This window comes from Mus musculus, chromosome 11 (assembly GCF_000001635.26).
Source record: "Mus musculus strain C57BL/6J chromosome 11, GRCm38.p6 C57BL/6J".
NCBI classification, from domain to species: Eukaryota; Metazoa; Chordata; class Mammalia; order Rodentia; family Muridae; genus Mus; species Mus musculus.
The window spans coordinates 69967974-69990824 of record NC_000077.6 but is presented as its reverse complement, the minus strand read 5'-3'; the positions used below and the strand labels follow the sequence as shown (position 1 = coordinate 69990824).

The 22851-nt window shown below is 47.5% G+C and overlaps 2 protein-coding genes and 1 long non-coding RNA gene across 6 annotated transcripts; 2 read left to right on the top strand and 1 right to left on the bottom strand.

The window, feature by feature from the left end:
• Nucleotides 1–223: 223 nt before the first annotated feature.
• On the bottom strand, nt 224–9657 carry Ctdnep1 (CTD nuclear envelope phosphatase 1). Its single transcript, NM_026017.2, has 8 exons — nt 9240–9657; nt 6505–6571; nt 6291–6409; nt 6020–6091; nt 2096–2212; nt 1886–1997; nt 1259–1343; nt 224–848 (listed from the first exon to the last, which is right to left on the bottom strand). Exons 1-8 carry the CDS (start codon nt 9339–9341, stop codon nt 788–790), a joined length of 735 nt encoding a protein of 244 aa, NP_080293.1. The 5' UTR covers nt 9342–9657; the 3' UTR covers nt 224–787.
• Nucleotides 2212–6294, top strand: Gm51904. Its single transcript, XR_003949710.1, has 3 exons — nt 2212–3276; nt 5128–5815; nt 5900–6294. It is a non-coding gene; the product is annotated as a predicted gene, 51904 (long non-coding RNA).
• Elp5 (elongator acetyltransferase complex subunit 5) lies at nt 9378–22601 on the top strand. Of its 4 annotated transcripts, none has more exons than XM_006533752.4 (9): nt 9378–9618; nt 10495–10611; nt 10766–10826; nt 10915–10995; nt 15565–15785; nt 20083–20264; nt 21237–21332; nt 21629–21729; nt 22285–22601. In XM_006533752.4, the coding sequence occupies exons 2-9, from the start codon at nt 10566–10568 to the stop codon at nt 22397–22399; spliced, it is 903 nt and encodes a 300-aa protein (XP_006533815.1). In that variant the 5' UTR covers nt 9378–9618; nt 10495–10565; the 3' UTR covers nt 22400–22601. The 4 variants fall into 4 exon arrangements, with proteins under 4 accessions (XP_006533815.1, XP_030102019.1, NP_061210.2 ...); NM_018740.2 differs by having other exon boundaries at nt 9590–9618; nt 10263–10611; XM_030246159.1 differs by lacking the exon at nt 15565–15785 and having other exon boundaries at nt 9532–9618; nt 10263–10611.
• The last annotated feature ends 250 nt before the right edge of the window (nt 22602–22851 follow it).

The following is a 22851-nucleotide window of genomic DNA, read 5'->3' as shown; positions in this document are numbered from 1 at the left end:
CTATATCCTACTTTAAAGTTGTTGGTCCACTGTCCATCAGGGACTCCATCCAGTCAGTGGGGCCTTTCCTGCCGAACACTGAACATAAACTACTTTATCCCTGTGCTAAATCCCACTTCCCCCCAACTCCAAACAGCATCTTCTCCCTCTGCTTCAAGGACAGAGCAGATGTCAACAAAGTTCCCTCCATTTCCAAAAACATCAGAGAAGGGTCTAGGGCAGCTTTGGTTTCAAAGTTATAATGCATGGTTTAAAAGAGGAAAGAAGAAAGGAGCCGATTACAGGTATGGGGGATTGGGGAAAGAAAAAAAATGAGGAAAAGTAAGGGGGGGACAAGTCTGAGGAGGATCCAGTGGCCCGAAACCCCAGTCCCCACCCACAGCCCAGCCCTTGGAGCAGGAGTGAAGAATTAGATCAGTTTTGTATAAGAGTTTTTAAAAAAATCAAATCACAACAAAGTTGAATTGGCTTCTTTTGAGCCTCTGGGATATGTCTGTCACTCTGGCCAGTCCTGCCTCTTCACCAGACTGTTTCGGCTCCTCTAGGCCTTCGCCTGTCCCAGTCTGGCATTTCCACGGAGTGTGAACCCAGAGTGAGGCTGCTTCACGGTCTGGCCCATGTGTCCATCCAGACTCCATAAGTGGAGTGTAGGGCTCCCAGGGCAGAGGGGTGGGAGGGGCAGACTCTGCCCAGGCAGTCCTCACATTGGACAGGGCAACAGACGGTGTCCCAAGAACTCTCCCTCCCTTTCCCCTCCACCCCAACTCAGGTGGAGGGGGAGCAGCTGTCACCAGAGCCTATGTTGGTGAAGGTTTCGGCTCAGCACCGATCGGACATCAGCAGTGAACCTGAAATGACAGTAACTGGTGTTGGTGAAATACCTTATAGTTGACACCCTCACAACACTAGCACAACGGAGTCTCACTGGACAGAACAGAACTTGATACCACTTTCACACAGTGACAGAGGTTGAATCTGATAGAAGCCAAAAGGCCACAAACAATGACAACTGGAGTAAGAAGACCTGGCCCAAACACTTAGACTCTGAATGACTTTTTTTCAGTTCTTAACCCGCTCCCCACCCCACCCCCGCCCTCTTTTTCTTGGCAACCCAAGCATTGCCAGTTTTGATAGTGTACTCCTGTAATCACAGCACTTGAGAGGTAAAAGCAAGTTCCAAGCCAGCATGGACTATATAAAAGAATGTGTTTAAAAAAAAAAAAAGAGCTACCGCCTACAGGCCACACACTTCCCTTACCTGAGGGCATCCAGCATTGGGAGAAGGTTGAGAAGGGCTGTGTCACTGGGGTCACTGAACCAGGATTTGATGGGGATGGCATTGTCTAGGGTAGGTAAAATTACAAGTGAGAAAAGGCAAAGAATGCAGAAGAGCAGGTGAGCCTTTCCTGAATATTATTACTTAAAACTCCCCACCACAGTCATCAACCACCTAAAACCCTTTTTTCCCCAAATGCCAAAGCCAAACAGATTTGACACCAGCTTGAGGTAGGCTTCTAATAAAACTGCCCCATGCTCACCTGAAGTGAGCTTCATAGGGAAGTCCTAGTCATATAAAATGGACACGTAAGAGTGGATACCGCACTTAAAACAGAGAAACAACTTACATCTAGATCTGTAGTACAGCAGGGAACCCAAACTCTGCACTCGGAACCAACTCTCCTGCTCCTAGCTCCTTGCAGTCAACCTCTCAATAACGCTTGCCTAGGTTAGTGTGAGGTCACTAACACTATCTGTGTCACCCTCAGAACCACTATGACAGAGGTCAGGCCAGTCTGGGTTATATAAGAAGACCCTGTCTCGGAAATAAAACCCAAACTAAAATGTCTTAGAAGCATGTCCTGGTCCTGACAGAACTTTCTCATACCTGGGTGGCTCCTGTAAGCCCCGGGGGAGTTGTCCAGGATCACGATGCTGGACAGGTCGCTGTGGACCACGGAGAGGTCTTTGATGTAGCTGCCCAACTCCAAAGTGCAGTGCTGGAAACAGAGGACTATGGAGCACACCCGCCCCCTCGTCCCCACTCCTACCTCCCATCCTGGTACTCTGCCTCTGAAACCTGACTCTGGCTCCTTACCTGTCTGTAGTATCTCCTCTTAAGAATGCTTCTGCTGTTGTCCAGTTTATCTGCCACAGCAGAGCCATAAATTTCCATGCTTGCTGTGAACACCACAAGCTCATACCACTGGCTTACCTGAAGTAGAGTAGAGAGGAATACAGTGTCATAGAAACTAATCAACATTTAGACAGAATGGTTCTTTTTCAGCCTAACCCTTTCAGCCTCCAAGTAACACCGAATGTCGGTGAAAACACAAAACACTTGAGCTCCCTACCAAACTCCCACGCTCAGTGTCTGGGGAAGGCCCTTGAGACTCAGAGATACAAACGTAAAGGCCAGGATGCCTGTGAAAGAATGGGACTGCATCACTAACCCCAGCTACTGAAAGCCATCCCCTTGCCTGTCCTCCCCACAGCCTCTCCTTATTCAACTGTCCCTACCCACTGTCCTAGTCTGCTTTCCTCTTGTTATTAACACTGACCAAAACCAACTTGAGGAAGAAAGGGTTTATTTCATCTTATAACCCCCAGGTCACATTCCATCACAGAGGGAAGTCAGGAAGTCAAAGCAGAAAGTCAAGGCAGGAACCTTGGAGGTAGGAAGTAGTATAGACCACAGGAATGCCGCTTACTGGCTTGCTTTCTTACACAACTCAGGACAACCCACCTAGGGACAGCACTGCCCTTCGTGGACTAAGCACTATCAAGTCACCCACCTCTGCAACAAGGACACAGCATATTCTAGGTTCTCAGGCTCACGAATGCACAACTATTTTAACGTAAACTGAGTACGTTCTTTTACTACATATTCGCCTTATCAATTCTGCTCCTATTCTACTATCTATTATCCAATTCTACTACAAACTGACAGCAGAAAAATGGAATCTTGCTTTGACAGACCGGACCATGTTGATTTGAGAGAGGACTGTGGAAGCATTTGGAGCTTTCGAGCTCAAGAAACCACTGAATGCTTATTGCTTAGAGGGCTGTTCTGGGAGAGCTTAGAAGACAACACTGAGAACTATGAAGACAATGGTGGCTTGGCTTGTAAAGTTTCAGAGGGAAACCAAGACTACCAGAACAGTTACTGTAATGTTTTAAATTAAGACTTTGTGGGACACAGCACCCACATCAGGCAATAACTAATTGCCTGCACCTCCAGGTCTATGTGATCCATCATCAGGCTGCTATGGCCATCAGGTAAGCACATGGTACAAAGACATACGTGCAGGCACTCTCACACATAATAAAATTTAAAAAACAAAATAACAAAAACAACAACTTTTTTTTTTTAAAGGTTTTTCGAGACAGGGTTCCTCTGTATAGTCCTGGAACTCACTCTGTAGACCTGGCTGGCCTTGAACTCAGAAACCTGCCTGCCTCTGCCTCCCAAGTGCTGGGATTAAAGACCTGGGCTACCTGCCCAGCCAAAAACAACTCTTGAATAAAAAGAAATCTATGGACCAAAGCCAAGCATGATGGAGCAAACCTTTAATCTCAGCACTAGAGAGGCAGAGGCAGGTGGATTTCTGTTGAGTTGGAGGCCAGCCTGGTCTACATGGTGAGTTTCAGGGCAGCCAGAGCTACACAGAGGCCTTCAGCTGAAACCTGTGCTTTAATAGGACAATGGGTACTGGACAGCTAGAGCTGAAGAATCGCTTGATTAAGAAAGAGGCCAGCAAACAGAGAAAAAAAAAGGCCGGGCGTGGTGTCGCACGCCTTTAATCCCAGTACTTGGGAAGCAGGCGAATTTCTGAGTTTCAGGTCAGCCTGGTCTACGAAGTGAGTTCCAGGACAGCCAGGGCTATACAGAGAAACCCTGTCTCGAAAAAAAAAAGAAAAAAAGGAAAAAGAAAGAGGCCAGCATCACTGAGGTGAAATCTTCTAGAAACTATTTCCTCAGGGTTGGCACACAGAAGTTATGGTCTAGAGGGAGTTGAGACTAAATCTAAAGGTGGCAGCCAAACTTGGTATGCGTTTCAAAGTCCCACATGGTACTACTTGTTTTAGAGGTATGAAGGCTCCAGAATTAAAGGGGTCGTGGGGAAAAAATTGAAGCTTGGCACTATGAAATGGCCAGTAGAGGCCAGTGATGAAGGTACAATCTCAATTACAGTGGGAATCCCAGGACTGAAGGATCATGAAAAAAGCTAAGGCTTGTTACCGGGACAAAGTCAGTTCCTGAAAAGCAGTTAGGAGGCAACTGGCAAACACGCCACCTCAGTTGCAGTAGAAATCTTAGCATATTGTATAAGTCAGGATCATGGGAGGACAGTGGAAGACGCTGGCAGATGTGGAGCACAGCTGGCCTGTGCCTATGAGACAAGCTGTTTGTGCTACCAGTGCCAGAGCTGGAGAGGTGATGCTGCCCACGCTCTTTGGAGCCCTGAGACCATAGGTGAGCCCCGAATGTCAGACACTGAGCTGCAGGGCTTGGTGCAGCACCAGATGTTGGTTCTGCTATGATTTGATTGTAACTACCCTGGTTCTTCCCTCTTGGAATAAGAAAGTAACTTGATTTTGCAACAAGACTCTGAATATTTTAGAGGCTTTAAACATTTCCCCCCGGGGCTGGTGAGATGGCTCAGTGGGTAAGAGCACCCGACTGCTCTTCCGAAGGTCTGGAGTTCAAATCCCAGCAACCACATGGTGGCTCACAACCATCTGTAAGAAGATCTGACTCCCTCTTCTGGAGTGTCTGAAGACAGCTACAGTGTACTTACATATAATAAATAAATAAATCTTTAAAAAAAAAAAAAACAAAAAAAAAACATTTCCCCCCTCCCCCCAAGACAGAGTTTCTCTGTGTAGTCCTGGCTGTCCTGGATTTTACTCTGTGCACTAGGCTGGCCTCGAACTCAGAGATTCAGAGATCTGCCTCCCAAGTTCTGCCTCCCAGAATGAAGGCATGCAGCACCACCCACCTCCCGCCTCCCAGCTTGAAGTTTTTGAAGACTGTGGGACTTTTAAAGTTTTACTTTATATTATTAAGTGAATATAAAACTTAGGAAATAAAGGTATAGTTTTTAAGATTTATTTATTTGTATATAGGTATACCTCCCTGCATACACTTATGACTTTTGTTTACGTGGCTATGGTTATGCACGTGTGAGTACATGTTCCCATGGAAACCACAGGCATGAGAGCCTTGGAGCTACAGTTACAAGCAGTCGGGGGCTACCTCATGCAGGTGCTGATGTACAGCATCAGGTCCTCTGAAGGAGCAACAAGTACTACGCACCACTGAACCATCCCTTCCGCCCAAGATTATGGTTTTTAAAGTGACGTGTTAATTTCTCAAGTGACAAAGGATGGATTGTGATGCTTCGTTTTAATGTTAATTTGCCACAAGTTAGAACCACCAAATGGGGAGCTCAACAGAACTGTCCTCACTGTCCTAACTGAGGTGGGAAGTGTCCAGCATTGGTAGACACTTCTGGCAGAACCCAGGGAGGAAGGCATGACAGAAGGACTGTCTGTCTGTCTGTGGTGCTGCACCGTGCTGCTGCAGCTGCTTCCTTCACTGACATCACACACACCCAGCCTTTCCAGGCACCTATCATTAACTAAGGACCAGCAGTGCTTCAGGAACCTTCCGGGTTTCCAGCACCAGCTTCATGGACTAAGGAACTTCCACACTGTCAGCCTCTCCAGCAGGAGGCAAACACTGTGGGGCTGCTCTCACCACTGAGCCACCCAGCTCGAGAACTGTGCACCTACCAAGCTTCCGGTTTCTCAGGTATGACACACCTTGTTACTATTTTAATATAAGCTGAAACATATTTATTGATATATTTATATCCAATTGGCTCTGTTCATTTAGAGAACCCCAACTACCACACCAGCTTCTCACCCTCTCCTCTGGATCCCCCCTAAGCATCCACAAGTCTACACCGTCCTTTCACCAGGGAGTCGGAGCCGCCGTTAGCTCATGCACACTCACCACTTCTAAGAAGAAATCCACATGGGGCCTCTTATGTACAAAAAACCGGACTGGGTGTTTGTCTATTACCACCTGCAGAGGAACAGCAAAGAGGTAAGGGGACTCCTAAGCACTGCCACACTGGCCCTGCCCCGTGCCCACTCCCTACTTTTCTCCTTCTGGCTGACCCTGGTGCCAGGTCTTGCCAAGCCCTAACCCTAAACCTGGGAAGAGAGAGTTTATGTGTGGACACAGTGAGCACTGCCACAAACGTTCCATACTCTGCACACACCTTGAGGATGAAGTCGGGAGGTGTCCCAGGTCTCACTGTAGGCCTCAGCACCCCATCGTGGTGAGAGTGAATCAGGGTTTCGTCCAGATCCAGCACCAGGATCTTCCTCTTCACCTGGGCTGAACCACAATGGGAAGGAATGACACCGACCGACTGACCTCCAGCCCGAAGCCCTGCTTCACCTTCTTGTAGTCTTCCTGGCTGACATACTCACCTAGGCGATTCCGGGACAAAGGAGATAAGGGCAGGATATCATATCGAACAGTCTGATACTGAATTACCTAAGAATAATGAGAGACGAGAATTAGAATCCCTTCAAAGGAAATCCTCCTAATTATAATAATGGCAAATCCTGAATATTTACCATATGCTGGGCACTGGACATGATTAGAACCTCATATATAATCGTAACAGTGACAAGGGTGAAGTTCAGTAGTAGGACACTTATCTAACAGACAGTTAGGATCAATCTTGGTTCAGTTCCCAGCACCATGAAAACTAAACAACTCGTTAGGAACACTGTCACTACCCTTGTTTAAAGAACAAGGAAAGAGGTAACAAGGATTAAGCACCCCCATGCCTGGGACAGCACAGCTCAACTTATCCCCTTCATTAGAATGAAACCTCCATGAGAACGTGAGCTCCTCTCAGCCATGCCTAACTTTCCAGTGCCTCAAACACTGTACCAAGGATAATGACTTAACAGCAGAGTATTTCTTGGTGTGATATTATCCTGCTGAACTGAACAAGAAATAGACACACATACACAGCGCCACCAACCCTTCACCTCAAGGGCTCTTCATTGGTGACTCTTGTCATCTCTCATTGGGAACCAAGAACCTCAGACTCTTAGTGGGCAGAGAATAGCAATCAGGAAAGGAAGTCCTTGGATCACCGAGAGGAACAGTAGATGAGGGAATCCAGGGGTGTCAGGTCAGCTAAGTTCCTCTGGCTAGGGGCCACTGGGACTATTTTAACCAGCCACCTGTCTGCTTCTGTTTCTACTAGCCAAGTCACAAGTTGTAGTGAATCTCTGAAGAGCCTCTTTATCTTGGTGCCCAGGGAAATGTAGAAAGCATTAAAAAGTTCTACTTGCTAAGCTAACAGGCTAGCGAAAAGCCAGAGTGAGGTGAGGACTGTTGCAGAACGGTGGGGAGGGGACAGGGACAGCACCACCTTGAGCTTTCCAGCTCGCCTTCTCCAAGACTTCTCCAGAAGCCATTTCCTAATCCCTAGAGCTTCTACGCAAAGCCTGGCAATTCCCTCCTCTGCTCTTTTCTTCTAACATACAAATGCTCTTCAGTCCATCCTTAGGTCCTAAGCCACACAGTCCCTGCCTGAAAACCAAAAGGCCCACTCTTCTCTAATCCCAAGGCATCTGCCCTTCCTTTCTCCCTGAGCCTGTGAGGAGGGCTGAAACAGCTCGGGTGTCCTGCCCTGCTATCTCGGGTTGCACATGCTGGGCATGGAGGGAATGCTCCAAGTTTCTGCCAGAGAGGGCGTGGGGAAGAAACCAGCCTGGAAGGGAGGGGAGGACAAAAGGCTGTGGGGTCGGGGGATTTCTTACAGAAGAACGCAGTTTAGGAAGTCTTTCCATAGTTGGGCTGGACACTAGTCCCCACACTCAAAAATAAATAAATAGATAGATAAATAAATAAAGGAGCTGTGAAAAGAGGGAGGGTTCTCAGAGCAAGGTCAGAAAGAGGATGAGAGGTCAGAGCATAAAGAAAACCTCAGGAGTTAGGCCCACACCTGGCCAGCCTCACACACCCTATGGATCCTATTTTATCTCAGGAGACTAGGACTGCTTATAGCCACCATCCAAAATAATCCTCACCCTAAAGCAGGAAGTGGAAGAAATAAACAGACTGCTAGAGAAGGAACTGAAGTCCAAGCCACCTCAGTCACCTCTTCTACCAGAACCACCAAGGTCCTTCTGGGAATTCTGACCTGGGCTGCCAAAGCCTGCATGCTACTCAGTCATTTCCCCCCAGAATCTGACTTCAGGAGATTTACTCCAGAGGGCATGTTCATTAAGAAGTGATGGTAAGCCAGGCGTGATGGCGCACGCCTTTGATACCAGCACTGGGGAGGCAGAGGCAGGTGGATTTCTGAGTTCGAGGCCAGCCTGGTCTACAAAGTGAGTTCCAGGACAGCCAGGGCTGGGGGCAGGGGCGGCGGGGAGGAATGGTAGCTGAAACAATGTTTACCTTGGAGAAAAGCTTGAGGGAGAGAACCCAGAGATACCTGGGTTCATCCAAACAGTCTCTACACTCCAAGTATCCCTTCATAATCGCTAGAGTCGCCTGGAGAAACATGCCCACCTTCAGATGCAAGCTCTCCAGCTAACAGCCAGCTTGTCTAATGAGACACCCAACTTTAATGTGCATCTGACAACTAAAGATGCCTATTGGAAAAGCATCGTTTTCTGTCCCAGGGTCTTAATAATAAGCCCATACACACAAGCTAGAGAATTCCAGAGCCTTTTTGGAGGAGCTCCTTCACACCCAAGGCTTTTCCTCAAGTTCCAATTCCTGCTCCATATGCCCTTCTACCCACCCACACCACTGACAAAGGAGTCTGACTTTCAACAGGAGGGTCTTTCCAAAGCCCATATCAATAGTTCTGGCTACCAGCAAACAGGTGTTCCCGGCCTCTTCTTTCTTTAGCAACAACTCTAGCTTTCGTAAGGAGAGCACCATTCTAGCCCCCGAGAACTGCCAAATCCTATCCCATTTAGGCAGATTAAGAAAGAAAGCAAACCCAGTAAAAATCATGGTTCTTTTATTAAGGGCTGAACCTTGCTTAAAGGTGTCCTACTTCTCCAGCGGGTAAAGCTCTGGCCAAGGCTCCCTTCCTAGGCCCAAAGCAGAGGCCCAGCACTATCCAAAATTCCGCGAGCACCGCGGACAGAGGACCCCACCACTGGCAGCACCCAAGCAAACTCACCGTGCGGATCTGCCTCCGCAAAAGGTAAATAAAGAAGCTCCAGAGCTTGGCGGCGAAGGCCACGAACGTGCGCAGCCCCAGCAGACACTGCGTCCGCATCATCCCGATGACCCCGGCACCGCCGGCCCCGGGGCCCCCGCGGCCCAGCTCCGCCAGCCCCCCGGGGGCAGCCCCCCGCCGCAGGGAGGGGGAACGGGGGCCCCGAGCGGCAGGAGAGGCTGCAGAGATGAGCACGGAGTGGGTGGCTTAGAAAGCCACCCCCAGCGAAGGGAAAGCCCAGCGGAACCGGGAACTGGGGGACTGGCGTGGGCAGCCCGCGGGGGCCCACATGAGCGGGAAGTGGCACCGACGACTTCGCGTGGGCTGCAGGCCGAAACAGGTCGGGCTAGGACAGGGTCCTCTGAGACCAGGAGGGAAGGGGATGGAGAATTGGGGGAGGGGGCAGTGGGGGAGGGGGCTAGGGAAAAGGGAGGGAGGGAGATGGGAGGGGAAGGGGGAAGCGAAGGGTGGCCTTCTGCGCAGGCGCGCTAGGGGTCTGCCCCGGGAAGGGGGCGGGCGGGGGCGGCGGCGGCGCGCGGTGGGCCGCGGCGATTCTCGGGGGCCCCCTGGGCGCAGGAGCTGGGGAGGAGGGGGAGGGGGAGCCGAAGGGCACGGATCGCTGGGCCGGAGTGGCCTCCCCCTCCCCGAGGTCAGGATCGCTTAGCCGCTGAGGAGCGGGGCTGCAGCCTCTGCAGCTAGGCTTCCCACTCTGACAGGCGCCATTTTACCGCCCAAAGGGCTCCCTCCTCTCTTCCCTCCTCCTCTTCCCCTCTGACATTACTTCCGGTAGTGACGTGTATTCACTTCCCCGGGATTGCTGTTTCCCTCAATTCATTCTGAGGAGGGAGGGGAAAGTTAAGGAAAGCTCTCTGCTCTGACCCCGGGGTGCAGCGTTACGCACGCGCACTAGGTTACTGCGGGGCGGGACCTGGAGAGAAGCCAGGCGCCGTGTGGGCGGGGCCGAGTGACATCATTTATTCCCAGGTTCGAACCTTCTTCGGGATTGGAGCTCGTGAGACCTCTGTCCTTGTCCCCATCCCACTGATAACTGTTCCAACGGCCCTTCTGGCTCCAGTCATGGTGCAAGAGTAGATTAAGGATGTTGTCTCTAGGACTGTGTACAGAGACTCTGGAGCGGCCCCTCCGTGTAAGCCCCCTGAGAATACGGAGCATAAAAAAACCAGGCTCCTCTTTCCGGACTTTGCGGTCCTTTAAGGTTGGAAGCAATCGTAAGTGCCCCGCCTCCTCGGTGGTGACGACATCAGAAGGCGTCCTGAGGCGTCAGAGATGCTGGACTCGTTGTTGGCCATCGGTGGTTTGGTGCTTTTGCGAGGTGAGGGATCAAGGCATGCGGTGGTAGCCTTGGGCTTGGCTGAAGGAGCGGGAGCCTGGAGGACCCGCTGGGGATGGATACCCAGCTAGGGGTGGAAGTCGTGGTCGGAGCCCTGAGGGCTCAGTAGGTCTCACCCATCCTTGGCTCTCCCCAGATTCCGTGGAGTGGGAAGGGCGTAGTCTCCTGAAGGCTCTTATCAAGAAATCTGCACTTCGGTGAGTTAGCCCACAGTTTCTCCTCTCCTTCCCGGAAAGGGAGCCGGTACCCCCACTCTTCAATATATTTCCTTCATCTCTGCCTTAGTGGGGAGCAGGTCCACGTTCTGGGCTGTGAAGTGAGCGAAGAAGAGTTTCGCGAAGGTTTCGACTCTGATGTCAACAGCCGGTGAGTATACATTAAAACAGGTTTCATTCGGACTACAGCTGCTAAGGACGTCTCTTCAACAGACAGCACAGAATCTCATACTGTGGAGAAACTGGTATCGTAGGGTTTGGAACAGTAAAAATTAAAAGACTAGCGAGATGGGTTTTTTTTAGAGACTTTAGCACCAGCTTGCCGGCTTGACTGAAGGGACATGAATGAGGCTGTTGCTCACTCAACAAAAGAGAGCAGTAAACGCTTAGATAGTTTGCTGTATATACATAAGCATTCTGGCTTTAATGTTTGCACGTTAATGCATAGTCAACCAAGAAACACTTGAGTTTCTTCTAAAGTTGATGTCATCATCTTTTATATAAGTGTCCTTGGAGTTGGTTTGTTCTAGGCCTTATTATAAGGCTCAAGACTATAGATGCTAGAATTGAACTGAAAACACAAGGCAGGATAAAGGAACATACTAATTCCAAAGAGTAGTAGGCTAAATTAACCTTTGGATAGAACTTTTTTGCCCATTTTATTTTATTTTTCTCAGAAAAGGACATTTTGTTTTTTGGTTGTTGTTTTTTTTTTTTTTTAATTGATCTCATTATGGGGCGGATCTCATTATGTGGTGTAGGCTGCGTTACAACTCACTGTGTAGTCCACAGTAACCTCTTAACTCCCAGCCTCATATCCTGCCTCATCCTCCCCTATGCTGTGACTATGTTACATGCCACATGTCCAATTTATAAGATTTCTTCAATTTAAAAAAATGGCATAAGATCACTGTAATAGCACACACTTTTTTGGGCTTTATGAGACAGGGTTTCTCTGTATAGCCCTGGCTGTCCTAGAACTCTGTAGACCAGGCTGGCCTCTGCCTCCCTACTGCTGGGATTAAAGACGTGCGCCATCACGGCTGGCAATAGCACACACTTTTAATCCCTGCATTCAAGGGAGATACAGGCATATCTCTCGAATCTGAAGCCAGCCTGGTCTACAGAGAAGAGTTCCACACCAGTTAGGGCTACATAGTGAGAGTGTCTCTAAATAAATAATAAACATAGAGCAAATACATCTTATTCTTTAAAAGGCACAAATAACCACAGTTATCTAAATAATTGTTTCCTTGAGATGTTTCCACAATTATCTGCTAGAAAGACAAAATTACTTTAAAAGCTTTGTTTTGCTTCTTTGCTTTTATCTTTTGTGTGTGAGTGTTTTGCCTATATTTGTGGGCCGGGGTATGTCTTGGTGTTTGCAGAAATCAGAAGAGTGCTCTGCCAGAGGTCCTGAGTTCAATTCCCAGCACCCACATGGTGGCTCACAACCATCTGTAATGGGACCTGATGCCCTCTTCTGGTGTGTCTGAAGATAGCTACAGTGTACTTATACACACAAACACATATGTATACATACGTATGGTTTTCTTTTTAAGATTTATAGATTTTATGTATATGGGTGCTTTATCTGCATATACACCTGTGTGTCAGAAGAGGCCATCAAATCTCATTATAGATGGTTGTGAGCCACCATGTGGTTGCTGGGAATTGAACTCAAGACCTCTGGAAGAGTAGCCAGTGCTCTTACCCAATGAGCCATCTCTCCAGTCCCAAAATAAACAGTTTTTTAAAATGACTAACATGTCTAAAGTGCTGAAGTGAGTGGAGTCTAATTCAAGAATTGAAGTAAAGAGACTCGTGTGGTTTGAAGACAGGATACCAAGCCTTCATCTTATTTGCATTATGTGTAGAATCCAGTGAAGAATTCGTGTGTTTAGCAAAATTGATCTTTAGATCTTTTTTTTTCCATTTTTTATTAGGTATTTAGCTCATTTACATTTCCAATGCTATACCAAAAGTCCCCCATACCCACCCACCCACTCCCCCTTTTTGGCCCTGGCGATCTTTAGATCTCTTAACTGAGCAGTGGTGGCCAGTGCTTTTGGTTTGGTTTGGTTTCGTATGTTTTTTCAAGACAGGGTTTCTCTGTGTAGTCTTCAGTGTATTGTAGTCCTCTGTAGGTCAGACTGGACTCAAACTCCCAGAGATCCACCGCCTTGGTTCCTGAGTGCTGGGATTAAAGACATGTGTCACCACACCTACCAGACTCTAGGGTCAATTGTCACTACCCAGATGGTCGTGGTAGCATATGTAAAGAGACTCGTGTGGTTTGAAGACAGGATACCAGCACTTGAGAGGCAGAGACAGGCAGATCTCTTATGAATTCAAGGCCAGCCTGGTCTACGTAGTGAATTCCAAGCCAGCCAAGGAAACCTAGTGAGATCCCGTCTCAGAAAATAAAATAATAGGGGCTGGAAAGATGGCTCAGTGATAAAGAGCACTGACGGCTCTTCCAGAGGACCTGGGTTCAATTCTCAGCACTCACATGCTCACTATCTGTAACTCTAGATCAAGGACATCTGATACCTTCACACAGACATGAATACACTCAAAACCACTAATGCATGTTCAATTTTTAAAAAATTAAAAGAAAAATACTACTAAAAATGAATCCCAGGGTCTAGAGAGATGGCTCAGTTAAGAGTGCCTGCTGTCCTTGCAGAGGCCCTCAGTGTGGTTGTCTGTCAGCACCTACACCGGGCACCTGTATTTCCAGCTCAGAGGTGTCTAATGTCCTCTTCTGGCTTCCTTGGGCATCTATACTCACTGTACACACATAATCACAGACTCACATATATACACATAATTAGAATGAGATAAAATCCTGTTAGAAAAATCATAAACTTGCCGGGTGGTGGTGGCGCACGCCTTTAATCCAAGCACTTGGGAGGCAGAGGCAGGCGGATTTCTGAGTTCGAGGCCAGCCTGGTCTACAAAGTGAGTTCCAGGACAGCCAGGGCTATACAGAGAAACCCTGTCTCGAAAAACCAAAAAAAATCATAAACTTCTTTTAGGGACCAGAGGCGCGGCTCAGTTGGTGGTGGGTGCCTCCTTAGCCTGCTCAGGCCTGAGTCTGCACTGTATAAACCTGGATTCTGTGATTGCAGCACTTAGGAAGTTTAGATTGGTGGGTCAAAAATTCAAGATCATCTGACCACGTAACAATTTTGACCGTATCCCCTAAAACTACTACTAATAGTAACTGGAAGAAGAGGTAGATCTTTAGAAACATCAGATTACCTGAAGCTGGAGTTCCAGGCAGCTGGGAGCTGAGGCAGTGCGGAGTGGTGACAACATGTGCAAACCAAAACAAAGACCCTCGAATAAAAAGATAGGCAGTGTATCTGCTGACCTATGAGCTGGCAGGATAAGCAGACTGCCCTTGAGTTGTTCCGAATGGTGCTTAATTTAGTCCTAGAGTCCAGACTTGCACTCACTACAGGATACTGATGGGCTTGTCCTAAAGGCAAAGGAAGCAACAAAGTAATGAATGACGGAGCATGAGAGGTCAGAGAGATAAAGAGGTGCCTGACTGAGATAGGACTTATGGAGCACAATAGAAGTTCAGATGTTAGGCCAAGGACGGCTGGGAGAGAGTTAGTCACACCATGCCTTTTAGAAACACTAGTCCATTGATTAGCTTGTCAAGAATGTAACAGAACAAGGCAGCCTGGATGTGGAGACTAGTTGGGAAGGTTACTGCAATATCCACATTCACTCACTAGGTGTACCTATACTGAGGATCAAAAACCAGGAGCTGTGCTAGGACACAGGGGATGAACAGTGAATGAGGCAAACTTGTTTCCTGCCCTTAGTAAATCTTAGAAATCAATGGTAAGAAATGACAGAAGCCCTGTGCATGGGAGAATCTCTACAGGAGAGGGCTTTTGTTGTTGTTCTTTCTTGGGTTTTAGTTTTTGAGACAGGGTTCCAGTATTTATCCCTGGCTGGCCTCGAACTTACTATATATGCCAGACAGATCTTGAGCTCTCAGAGATATGTCTGACTCTGCCTCCTGACTGCTGGGATTACATGCTTGCCTGCCTAGTTTAGCAAAAGTTGGGTTGGGTTGGGTTGGGTTGGGTTGGGTTGGGTTGGGTTGGGGGCTTGGGGAGGGTGGTGTTGTATTTCAAGACAGGGTTTCTCTATGTATGTAACCCTGGATGGCACTCTGTCTGTAGGTCAGGCTGGCCTTGAACTTAGAGATCCTCCTGCCTCTGCCTCCCAAGTTCCACCACAGCTTGGCAAGATTTATTTTTTAATGATGTGTTCATCTATATGGATACATGCACATGAGTGTAGGCACCTGTGGAATTGAGAAAAGGGCATCAGATCATCTGAACGTGGAATCATAGGCAGTTAAGAACCTACTAGGAACTGAGTTCCAGTCCTACCCAAGAACAGCGTCCACTCTGATTACTAAGCCAGCTCTCTTAACAGCCAGAAAGGAAGTTTAGAACAGATGTCAAAAGACCTTTGAAGGGTAAAAATTCCCAGTTAGGTAATCGTAGCAAGATCTAAAGCCAAGTTTGGAACTTAGATTATGAGACACCAAAGTCTGTGCTGTCAGCCACTAAATCCTTCCAGTAATTAGCTTTCATTAATATTTAAGGGGTTGGTGAAAATTGAGAAAGAGTCCAAAAATTAGGAAGAAGTTTGAGGTTGTAATGTGTCTTCTATTTTCTCTTTGTAGCCTGGTTTACCATGACCTCTTCAGAGACCCTCTTAACTGGTCAAAGCCTGGAGAAGCTGTCCCTGAAGGTCCTCTAAAAGCCTTGAGGTCCATGTGCAAAAGGACAGACCATGGCTCAGTCACCATTGCCCTTGACTCTCTCAGCTGGCTGCTGTGTCACATTCCCTGTGTTACACTCTGTCAAGCCCTACATGCTCTGAGCCAGCAAAATGGAGACCCAGGTGCGGTTCCCCCTTTGTTCTGTACCCTAATACAGCTCTTCCTGCCAAAGGATGCCACCCCTTTCCACTCACTAAGGGGTATGGGGATCTCCAGTCTGACATTCTGTCGTTTCCTTTTGGGGAGAATTGGGGGTGGAGTGTTGGAGTTGGAGACTTGTTTTTAACTTATGTGTGTATCTAACTGGGCATGGACAGACACACTTTGAACCCCAGCAACTGGGAGGCAGAGACAGTTGGATGGATCTCTGAGTTCAAGAACAACCTAGTCTACAGAACTAGTTTGAGGACAGCCAGGGGTTACCCAAAGAAACTCTATCAAAAAAACATCGCCAGGCAGTGGTGGCGCACACCTTTAATCCCAGCACTCAGGAGGCAGAGGCAGGCAGATTTCTTAGTTCCAGGCCAGCCTGGTCTACAGAGTGAGTTCCAGGACAGCCAGGGCTACACAGAGAAACCCTGACTCAAAAAACCAAAACCAAAAAAAAAACCAAAACAACAGCAACAAACAAAGCCCTGTGTGTTTGTGGGTGTGCATACCCATATCTGATGTATGTGAATGTATGTGTACAGGTTCACATATCTCTGCAAAGGGAGGCCAGAAGAGAGAATTGGGTGCCTTCTCTGTCATTGTTGGTTTATTCCTTTGATGCAGAGTCTATCCCTGAACCTGGACTCGAGTGTTCTTAGCTAGGCTGGAAGCCAGCAAGCCTCAGCTCCTCATTTGACCCCCTTGGAGCTGGGTTACTGTATGGACCCGGATACTGGGTGCTGAATCCAGATCTGGTCCTTAAGATTGTGAAACAAGAACCCTTAAATGCTCAGCCATCTCTCCAGCCCTAGTGGGCTGTTTTGTTTGTTTTATTGTTCTTGGTTTCTTATACAGGGTCTGTGCTCCGGGGTTGCCTGGAACTAGAGCACCACATTCAGGCTGAGAGAGGGGTGAGGATTTTGTTTGGTTTACAGTTTTTTCCTGCACATGTGTCTATGCACCAAGCACTTGTCTAGTGACTGAAGAGACCAAAAAAGGGCATTGGGTCTCGTGTAGCTGAAATTACAGATGGTTGTGAGTATCCCACATGGGTGCTGGGCATGGAACCTGGATCCCCTAGACAAGCAGCCAGGGCTGCTAGTCGCTGCACCATCTCTCTAGTCTTTGGTTTTTGTTGTTTGTTAACTTCTCTTTATGTGCCAGTTGTTCTGTGTATTGTTCTGTCTTTAGTTCTCCACTTTCTTAATACAAGGTCTCATAGCCCTTAGGATCAAAAAGTCAAAGCTGGCCTTAAGTGGGTTTATAGCCAGGGATGACTGTAAACAACTTTGTGTTTGTTGTTTTTTTATGAAAACTTCATGTTGGACACCTTTATGCATTATGTGTCCCATTTACACTAAGTCTCCAGTATACTAGGCAGGTTCTTTTTGTATCATTTTAGTAATTTTTAAATTAGCATATAACTAGACCATTTTCCCCTTCCCTTCTCTCCCTCCAGCCCTTCCCATGTACTTCCTCCTTCCAATTCACTGCTGAATCTGCCAGTACAGCCTGCTCAGTTTGTGTGACATCGCTTATGTGTATGATTGCGGGGCTGACCCCTTGGTATTATACAGCAAATTGGGGGGGCTTTCTCCTTGGGAAGAATAATTCTCTTGCTCTTACTGTCCCATAGTTGCTTGGTGTTCTTTGTCTAGGGCTCAAGCCCTATGAGATTTCCCCTCCCATGTTAGCGTGTCTGCTGGGCTCTCCCTTGCTCAGGTCTTGTGTATGAAGCCATGTTGGTGAGGCTTAATGGTGTGGCTGCACTGATGTTTCTAAGAGATGAATCTGAGGGAACTTCCTTTTCCTCTGGTTCTTAGTCATCCTGCCCCCTTCCCGAGCTGACCCTTCAGCTGGGGCTGCAGAAGCTCTGCTGTCAGTGTCCGCTGGGGCTGGGCACCAGTCATTTGTTCTCTGCATTTTGGTCAGTTATGGTTTTCTGTAATGATCTCAGCCCAGCTAGATCAGGGTGAAGAATGTTCAGGGTCTGGCTGGGTAGAAAGGCTGGGTCCACCTTGAGCTTCCTATGCCCTGCTTTTGCCTCCTCATGCTGACTACAGACCTGTGCCGCCATGAATAGTTTACAGAGTGCTAAGGCTAAAAGCCAAGGATTCCTGTGTGCCAGACAGGTGTGCTCCATAACTGAGCTACATCTCCAGCCCCTCATTCAAAATACAGTGCAATGTCGGGTACTTTTTTCTTTTCTTCTTTCCCCGAGACAGGGTTTCTCTGTGTAGCCCTGGCTGTCCTGGAACTTACCCTGTAGACCAGGCTGGCCTCAAACTCAGAAATCCACCTGCCTCTATCTCCCAAGTGCTGGGATTAAAGGCGTACACCACCATGCCTGGCATTCGGGTATGGTTTTAAATAATGAAAAAGCAAAGACTGACCATATGAAAGGTCATAAAAGATAGAAGTAAGTGACTGGAAGTGAATTTCCACATTCACAAAGGTCTAGATTTGTTCTCTAGTATCATACAAACTGGATGAGGTGGTGATGCACACCTGTAATCCAGAACTGAAGAGGCGGGCGTCTGACTCATCATCAACTAAATAACAACTTAAAGGGTAGCCTGGGCTTCGTGACGTGCCCTCCAAGAAAATAAATAAGTAAAAGTGAAAGGTAACAACCATAAGACGGTCTGACGGGATAGAAGATAAGAGGGATTTTTTAAATCCATGCATTGATACCTTAAGGAAGGAACGTAGCTTGAATAGCAAGGGATCAGCCAGACAAAATGTGGCCCAGTAGGAGCCTGGGAGGACTCTAGATACAGGAAGATGGGGGGAGGTGGCTGTGATTGTGAAGGCCTGTTGTCCCTGTACTAGGGAAGCAGATCAGTTCTAGGTCATCTTTAGCTTTGTTGTGAGTTCAAAGCCATCCTGGACAACATAAGACCCAGTTTCAAAAAAAAAGAAGAGTATGATAGCTTTAGGATAAGCCAGTTGAAGTTGTTGTGTAGTTCGGTCTAAAATGCTAGCCTATATAAAAATTCAACTGTTGATGGCTGGAGAGATGACAGTGGTTAAGAGCCCTTGCTGCTCTTCCAACAGACTGAAATTTGGCTCCCAACACCTACAACCACCTGCTTCTCCAGCTGTAGGGGATCAAATACCAACACCCTCTAATGCCTCTGGATACCCACACACATCACCAAATAAAACCTGTTTGTTTGTTTGTTTGTTTAAACCTGGCTGTGGTGGCACACACCTTTAATCCTAGCAGAGAGAGGCAGGCTGATCTCTTAAGTTCAGAACCAACCTGGTCAAGATCCAGACCATCTAGTGAGACCTTATCTCAAATTAAACATTTTTTTTAATTACAAGAGAAAATGTGCCCAATTGGGCCACCCAACAGGCTGGCTCGGTGGGTAAAGATGCTTACCACCAAATCTAATGACCTTTATTCAACGCTTGGACCCCACATGGTAGAAGGAGGAACAGTTTACAAAAAGTTAGTTTCTAGCCTGTCGTGGTGGTGCACGCCTTTAATCCCAGCACTTGGGAGGCAGGGGCAGGTGGATTTCTGAGTTCGAGGCCAGCCTGGTCTACAGAGTGAGTTCCAGGATAGCCAAAACTACACAGAGAAACCCTGTCTTGAAAAACAAACAAATAAAAGTTAGCTTCTGATCTCTACAAGCAAGCCATAGCACACGCACACCATGGGACATACACATAAACGTCCATAAAGTAAATGTAAGAAGAAACGTGTGGGGGCTGGTGAGATGGCTCAGTGGGTAAGAGCACCCGACTGCTCTTCCGAAGGTCCAAAGTTCAAATCCCAGCAACCACATGGTGGCTCACAACCACCCGTAATGAGATCTGATGCCCTCTTCTGGAGTGTCTGAAGACAGCTACAGTGTACTTACATATAATAAATAAATAAATCTTTAAAAAAAAAAAAAAAAGAAAAATCAAAAAAAAAAAAATTTAAAAAAAAAAAAAAAAAAAAGAAGAAACGTGTGCCAAAGTGTTGAGTACAGTGTGCAGGTAATGCATCCCTAGAGGGGGGAAGAGGCCACACCCACAGCATACAGCAGCTCTGTCATTAATATGCAAAGTTTGTGGGCACATGATAAATTGTGCATGTCGAAGTCAGTGGTCCCCTGCTCATACCAACATTGGATAATTAAAGTGTGCACTAGCAGAAGCACAATGTGGGGTGGGGAGATGGTAAGATTGGCCAAGGTAAGTCCTTTCTTCGTTCACTGTTTGCTCCTCAGGCCTGATGTCTTTCATCTGTATTTCTTGTCCCCGCCCCTGCAGGTGATAACTCCCTAGTAGAGCAGGTGCGTGTCCTGGGCCTCCTACATGAAGAGCTTCATGGCCCAGGCTCCATGGGAGCACTGAACACCCTTGCTCACACAGAGGTGACTCTGAGTGGTAAAGTGGACCAGACCTCAGCCTCCATCCTCTGTCGAAGGCCCCAACAACGTGCAACTTACCAGGTCAGGAGAGACAAAGGAGAAGACTGGAGATTAGGATCTGAAAGGCCAGAGTCTTAGTCAGGGTTTCTATTGCTGCTATGAAACACCACGACCAAAAGCAACTTAAGGAGGAAAGGGTTTATTTGGCTTACACATCCATCCACATTTTAGTCCATCATTGAAGGACGTCAGGACAGGAACTGAAACATGAAACAGGGCAAGGAGCCTGGGGCTGGGGCTTCCCCACCTTCCCACTCTGTTAATCACTAATCAAGGAAATGAGCCACAGCTGCTTCTTAGGGAGGCCTTTCCGAAATTTAGGTTCCAGATGACTTACGTCAAACTGATATCAAACTGGCCAGGGCAGGCAGCATAATGGGATGAGCAATAAAAACTGATGTTCTCTTGGGAAGTAGAGGCAGGAGGATCAGGAATTAAAGGTTACCTGTCGCCTGGGCTGTGTGACAAACGAGGTCCTACCTCGGAAGGCAATAATGGAGAGGTGACCTAATTACTTCCGTGTTGATTTTGTTTTGTTTGAGGTAGGGTCTCGCTGTGTAGCTTTTTCAGCCTGGAACTTGATTTTATTTAGATTAAGGCTAGCTTTGAACACACAGATCTGCCTCCCAAGTGCTGGGGTTAAAGAGGTGTGCTACCACAGCTAAGCTGGGTTCCCTTTTGTGGTGCTTGAAGTCATTGTTTCATCCTTGTTATTCAGACTGGGGAACAAACCCAGATATGTTAAAATTTAAATCACCTAAGTAATAAAGCATAAGAACCAGGATTTGAACTCAGGGTTGCTCAACTCAAGGGCCCATAAGCCAGCCAAACATGCTGGTGCACACCTTTGATACCATTACTTGAGAGGACAGCCAGGGCTAAATAGAGAAACTCATTGTCTTAAAAAAAAAAAAAAAAAGAGTCCATTAATGTAACCAATTAAGGATCATGCCTTACAGCAAATGAACAAGGGGATTTTTTTTTCTTCCCTAGACTTGGTGGTTCTCCGTTCTTCCTGACTTCAGCCTGACTCTCCATGAAGGGCTTCCCCTCCGTTCTGAGCTACACCCGGATCATCACACAACCCAGGTGTCAAAATTGGCAAGGGTGTGAGCCTAGAGTCTGGCAGAAGGAAAAATAGAAACTAGAGATATTAGCTGGGCAGTGGTGGCACACACCTTTAATCCCAGCACTCGGGAGGTAGAGGCAAACGGATTTCTGAGTTCGAGGCCAACCTGGTCTACAAAGTGAGTTCCAGGATATCCAGGGCTATATAGAGAAACCCTGTCTCGACCCCCCCCCCCAAAAAAAAAAGAAAAGTAGAGGTGTTGGGGGTCTGGGGCTTGAAAAGTAGAACTGAGTGATCATAACACTTGTACCTACAGGTGGATCCCACTGCTCATTTGACCTTTAACCTTCACTTATCCAAGAAAGAAAGAGAAGCCAGAGACAGCCTCACTCTGCCTTTCCAGTTCAGCTCTGAAAAGTAAGGTTGGGCTTGGATCTTAGCATCTGTGTCACAGAAACGTGGGGTGATGACAGGTTATTGATTAACCTCAAGATTTTATAGGGGCTGAAGTCCACCTCCGGAGACAAGTCTAGGGAGTGGTTCCATACCCACCTATACCAAATGCCCACAATGATAGAGGCCCTTTCAGTATTTCTCTCCAGTAAAGCCACGGGCCCTGAGTAGCCATGGGCCAAGAGAGCCAGACCAGATGGGGGAGGTGGGCAGCAGGGACCAAACCACAGTGTATATGAGCAAGGGCTTGTTCTCAGGAGCTCGGGGATGCTTCCTGCTCTGTGTGTGAGAGGGTGTGAAACAAGACTTAAGAATGTTTGCCTCCTAGCTAAGGGCCTGGCTCTCTTAGAGCAGTACAAGATAGTTCCTGTTCCAGGACCTAGTGATCCCCACAGATCACTCTCAAAACTTTAGGAAAAGGAACAAAGACCTAGGCTTGGTTACCTATGCTAATATCACCTACAAGGAACTACCCAGATTTGACTTAGCACCCACCCTCATCATTTCTTCCTTCCTCAGACAGAAAGCTCTGCTGCATCCGGTACCCAGCCGGACCACTGGCCACATCTTCTATGAGCCAGATGCTTTTGATGATGTGGACCCAGAAGACCCAGATGATGACCTAGATATTTGACAGACAAATGGCAGAGGAAGGCTGTGGGCTCAGAACCACCCTGCTGTTGGCAGACTCTACCTTGTCCCTTGTCCTTTGTTACTTTGTCTGCAGAAGCTGTGTCGTGAGCCAAGGAGCAGCATCAAGCTAGGATGAGTGTGATGAGGGCATAGTGTGTGCCCATTTCTAATAAAATATATATGTGTGTGTGTGTCAATCAAAACCTCTGGTAATGCTTAAACAAGAGCAGATGTTGGGGATGATGAGATAGCAACAGGAAAAGGTACTTGCCACATTCCCAATGACCTTAATTCAGTCCCTGAACTCACTGCCCTACACATACCCACCTATATACCACTAGGCCACACAATAATAATCAGTGGGGAAAAGTTTGGAGGAGAGTGGGTAAGAACCTTGAGACTAGAGCTGAGGCAATAGGCCCAAGGAGGTAGGGACCCCAGGCCTGGAGACAC

Excerpts from the sequence above, each read along its gene's own strand:
- Ctdnep1 (NM_026017.2), bottom strand. The coding sequence starts at position 9,341 with ATGATGCGGACGCAGTGTCTGCTGGGGCTGCGCACGTTCGTGGCCTTC. Across the intron at positions 1,998-2,095 it reads AGAGGAGATACTACAGACAG|CACTGCACTTTGGAGTTGGG; the intron begins GTAAGGAGCCAG and ends CTCTGTTTCCAG. Across the intron at positions 849-1,258 it reads CCAATGCTGGATGCCCTCAG|GTTCACTGCTGATGTCCGAT; the intron begins GTAAGGGAAGTG and ends CTGTCATTTCAG.
- Elp5 (XM_006533752.4), top strand. The coding sequence starts at position 10,566 with ATGCTGGACTCGTTGTTGGCCATCGGTGGTTTGGTGCTTTTGCGAG. Across the intron at positions 15,786-20,082 it reads CCAGCAAAATGGAGACCCAG|GTGATAACTCCCTAGTAGAG; the intron begins GTGCGGTTCCCC and ends CCGCCCCTGCAG. Across the intron at positions 21,730-22,284 it reads TTCCAGTTCAGCTCTGAAAA|ACAGAAAGCTCTGCTGCATC; the intron begins GTAAGGTTGGGC and ends TTCCTTCCTCAG.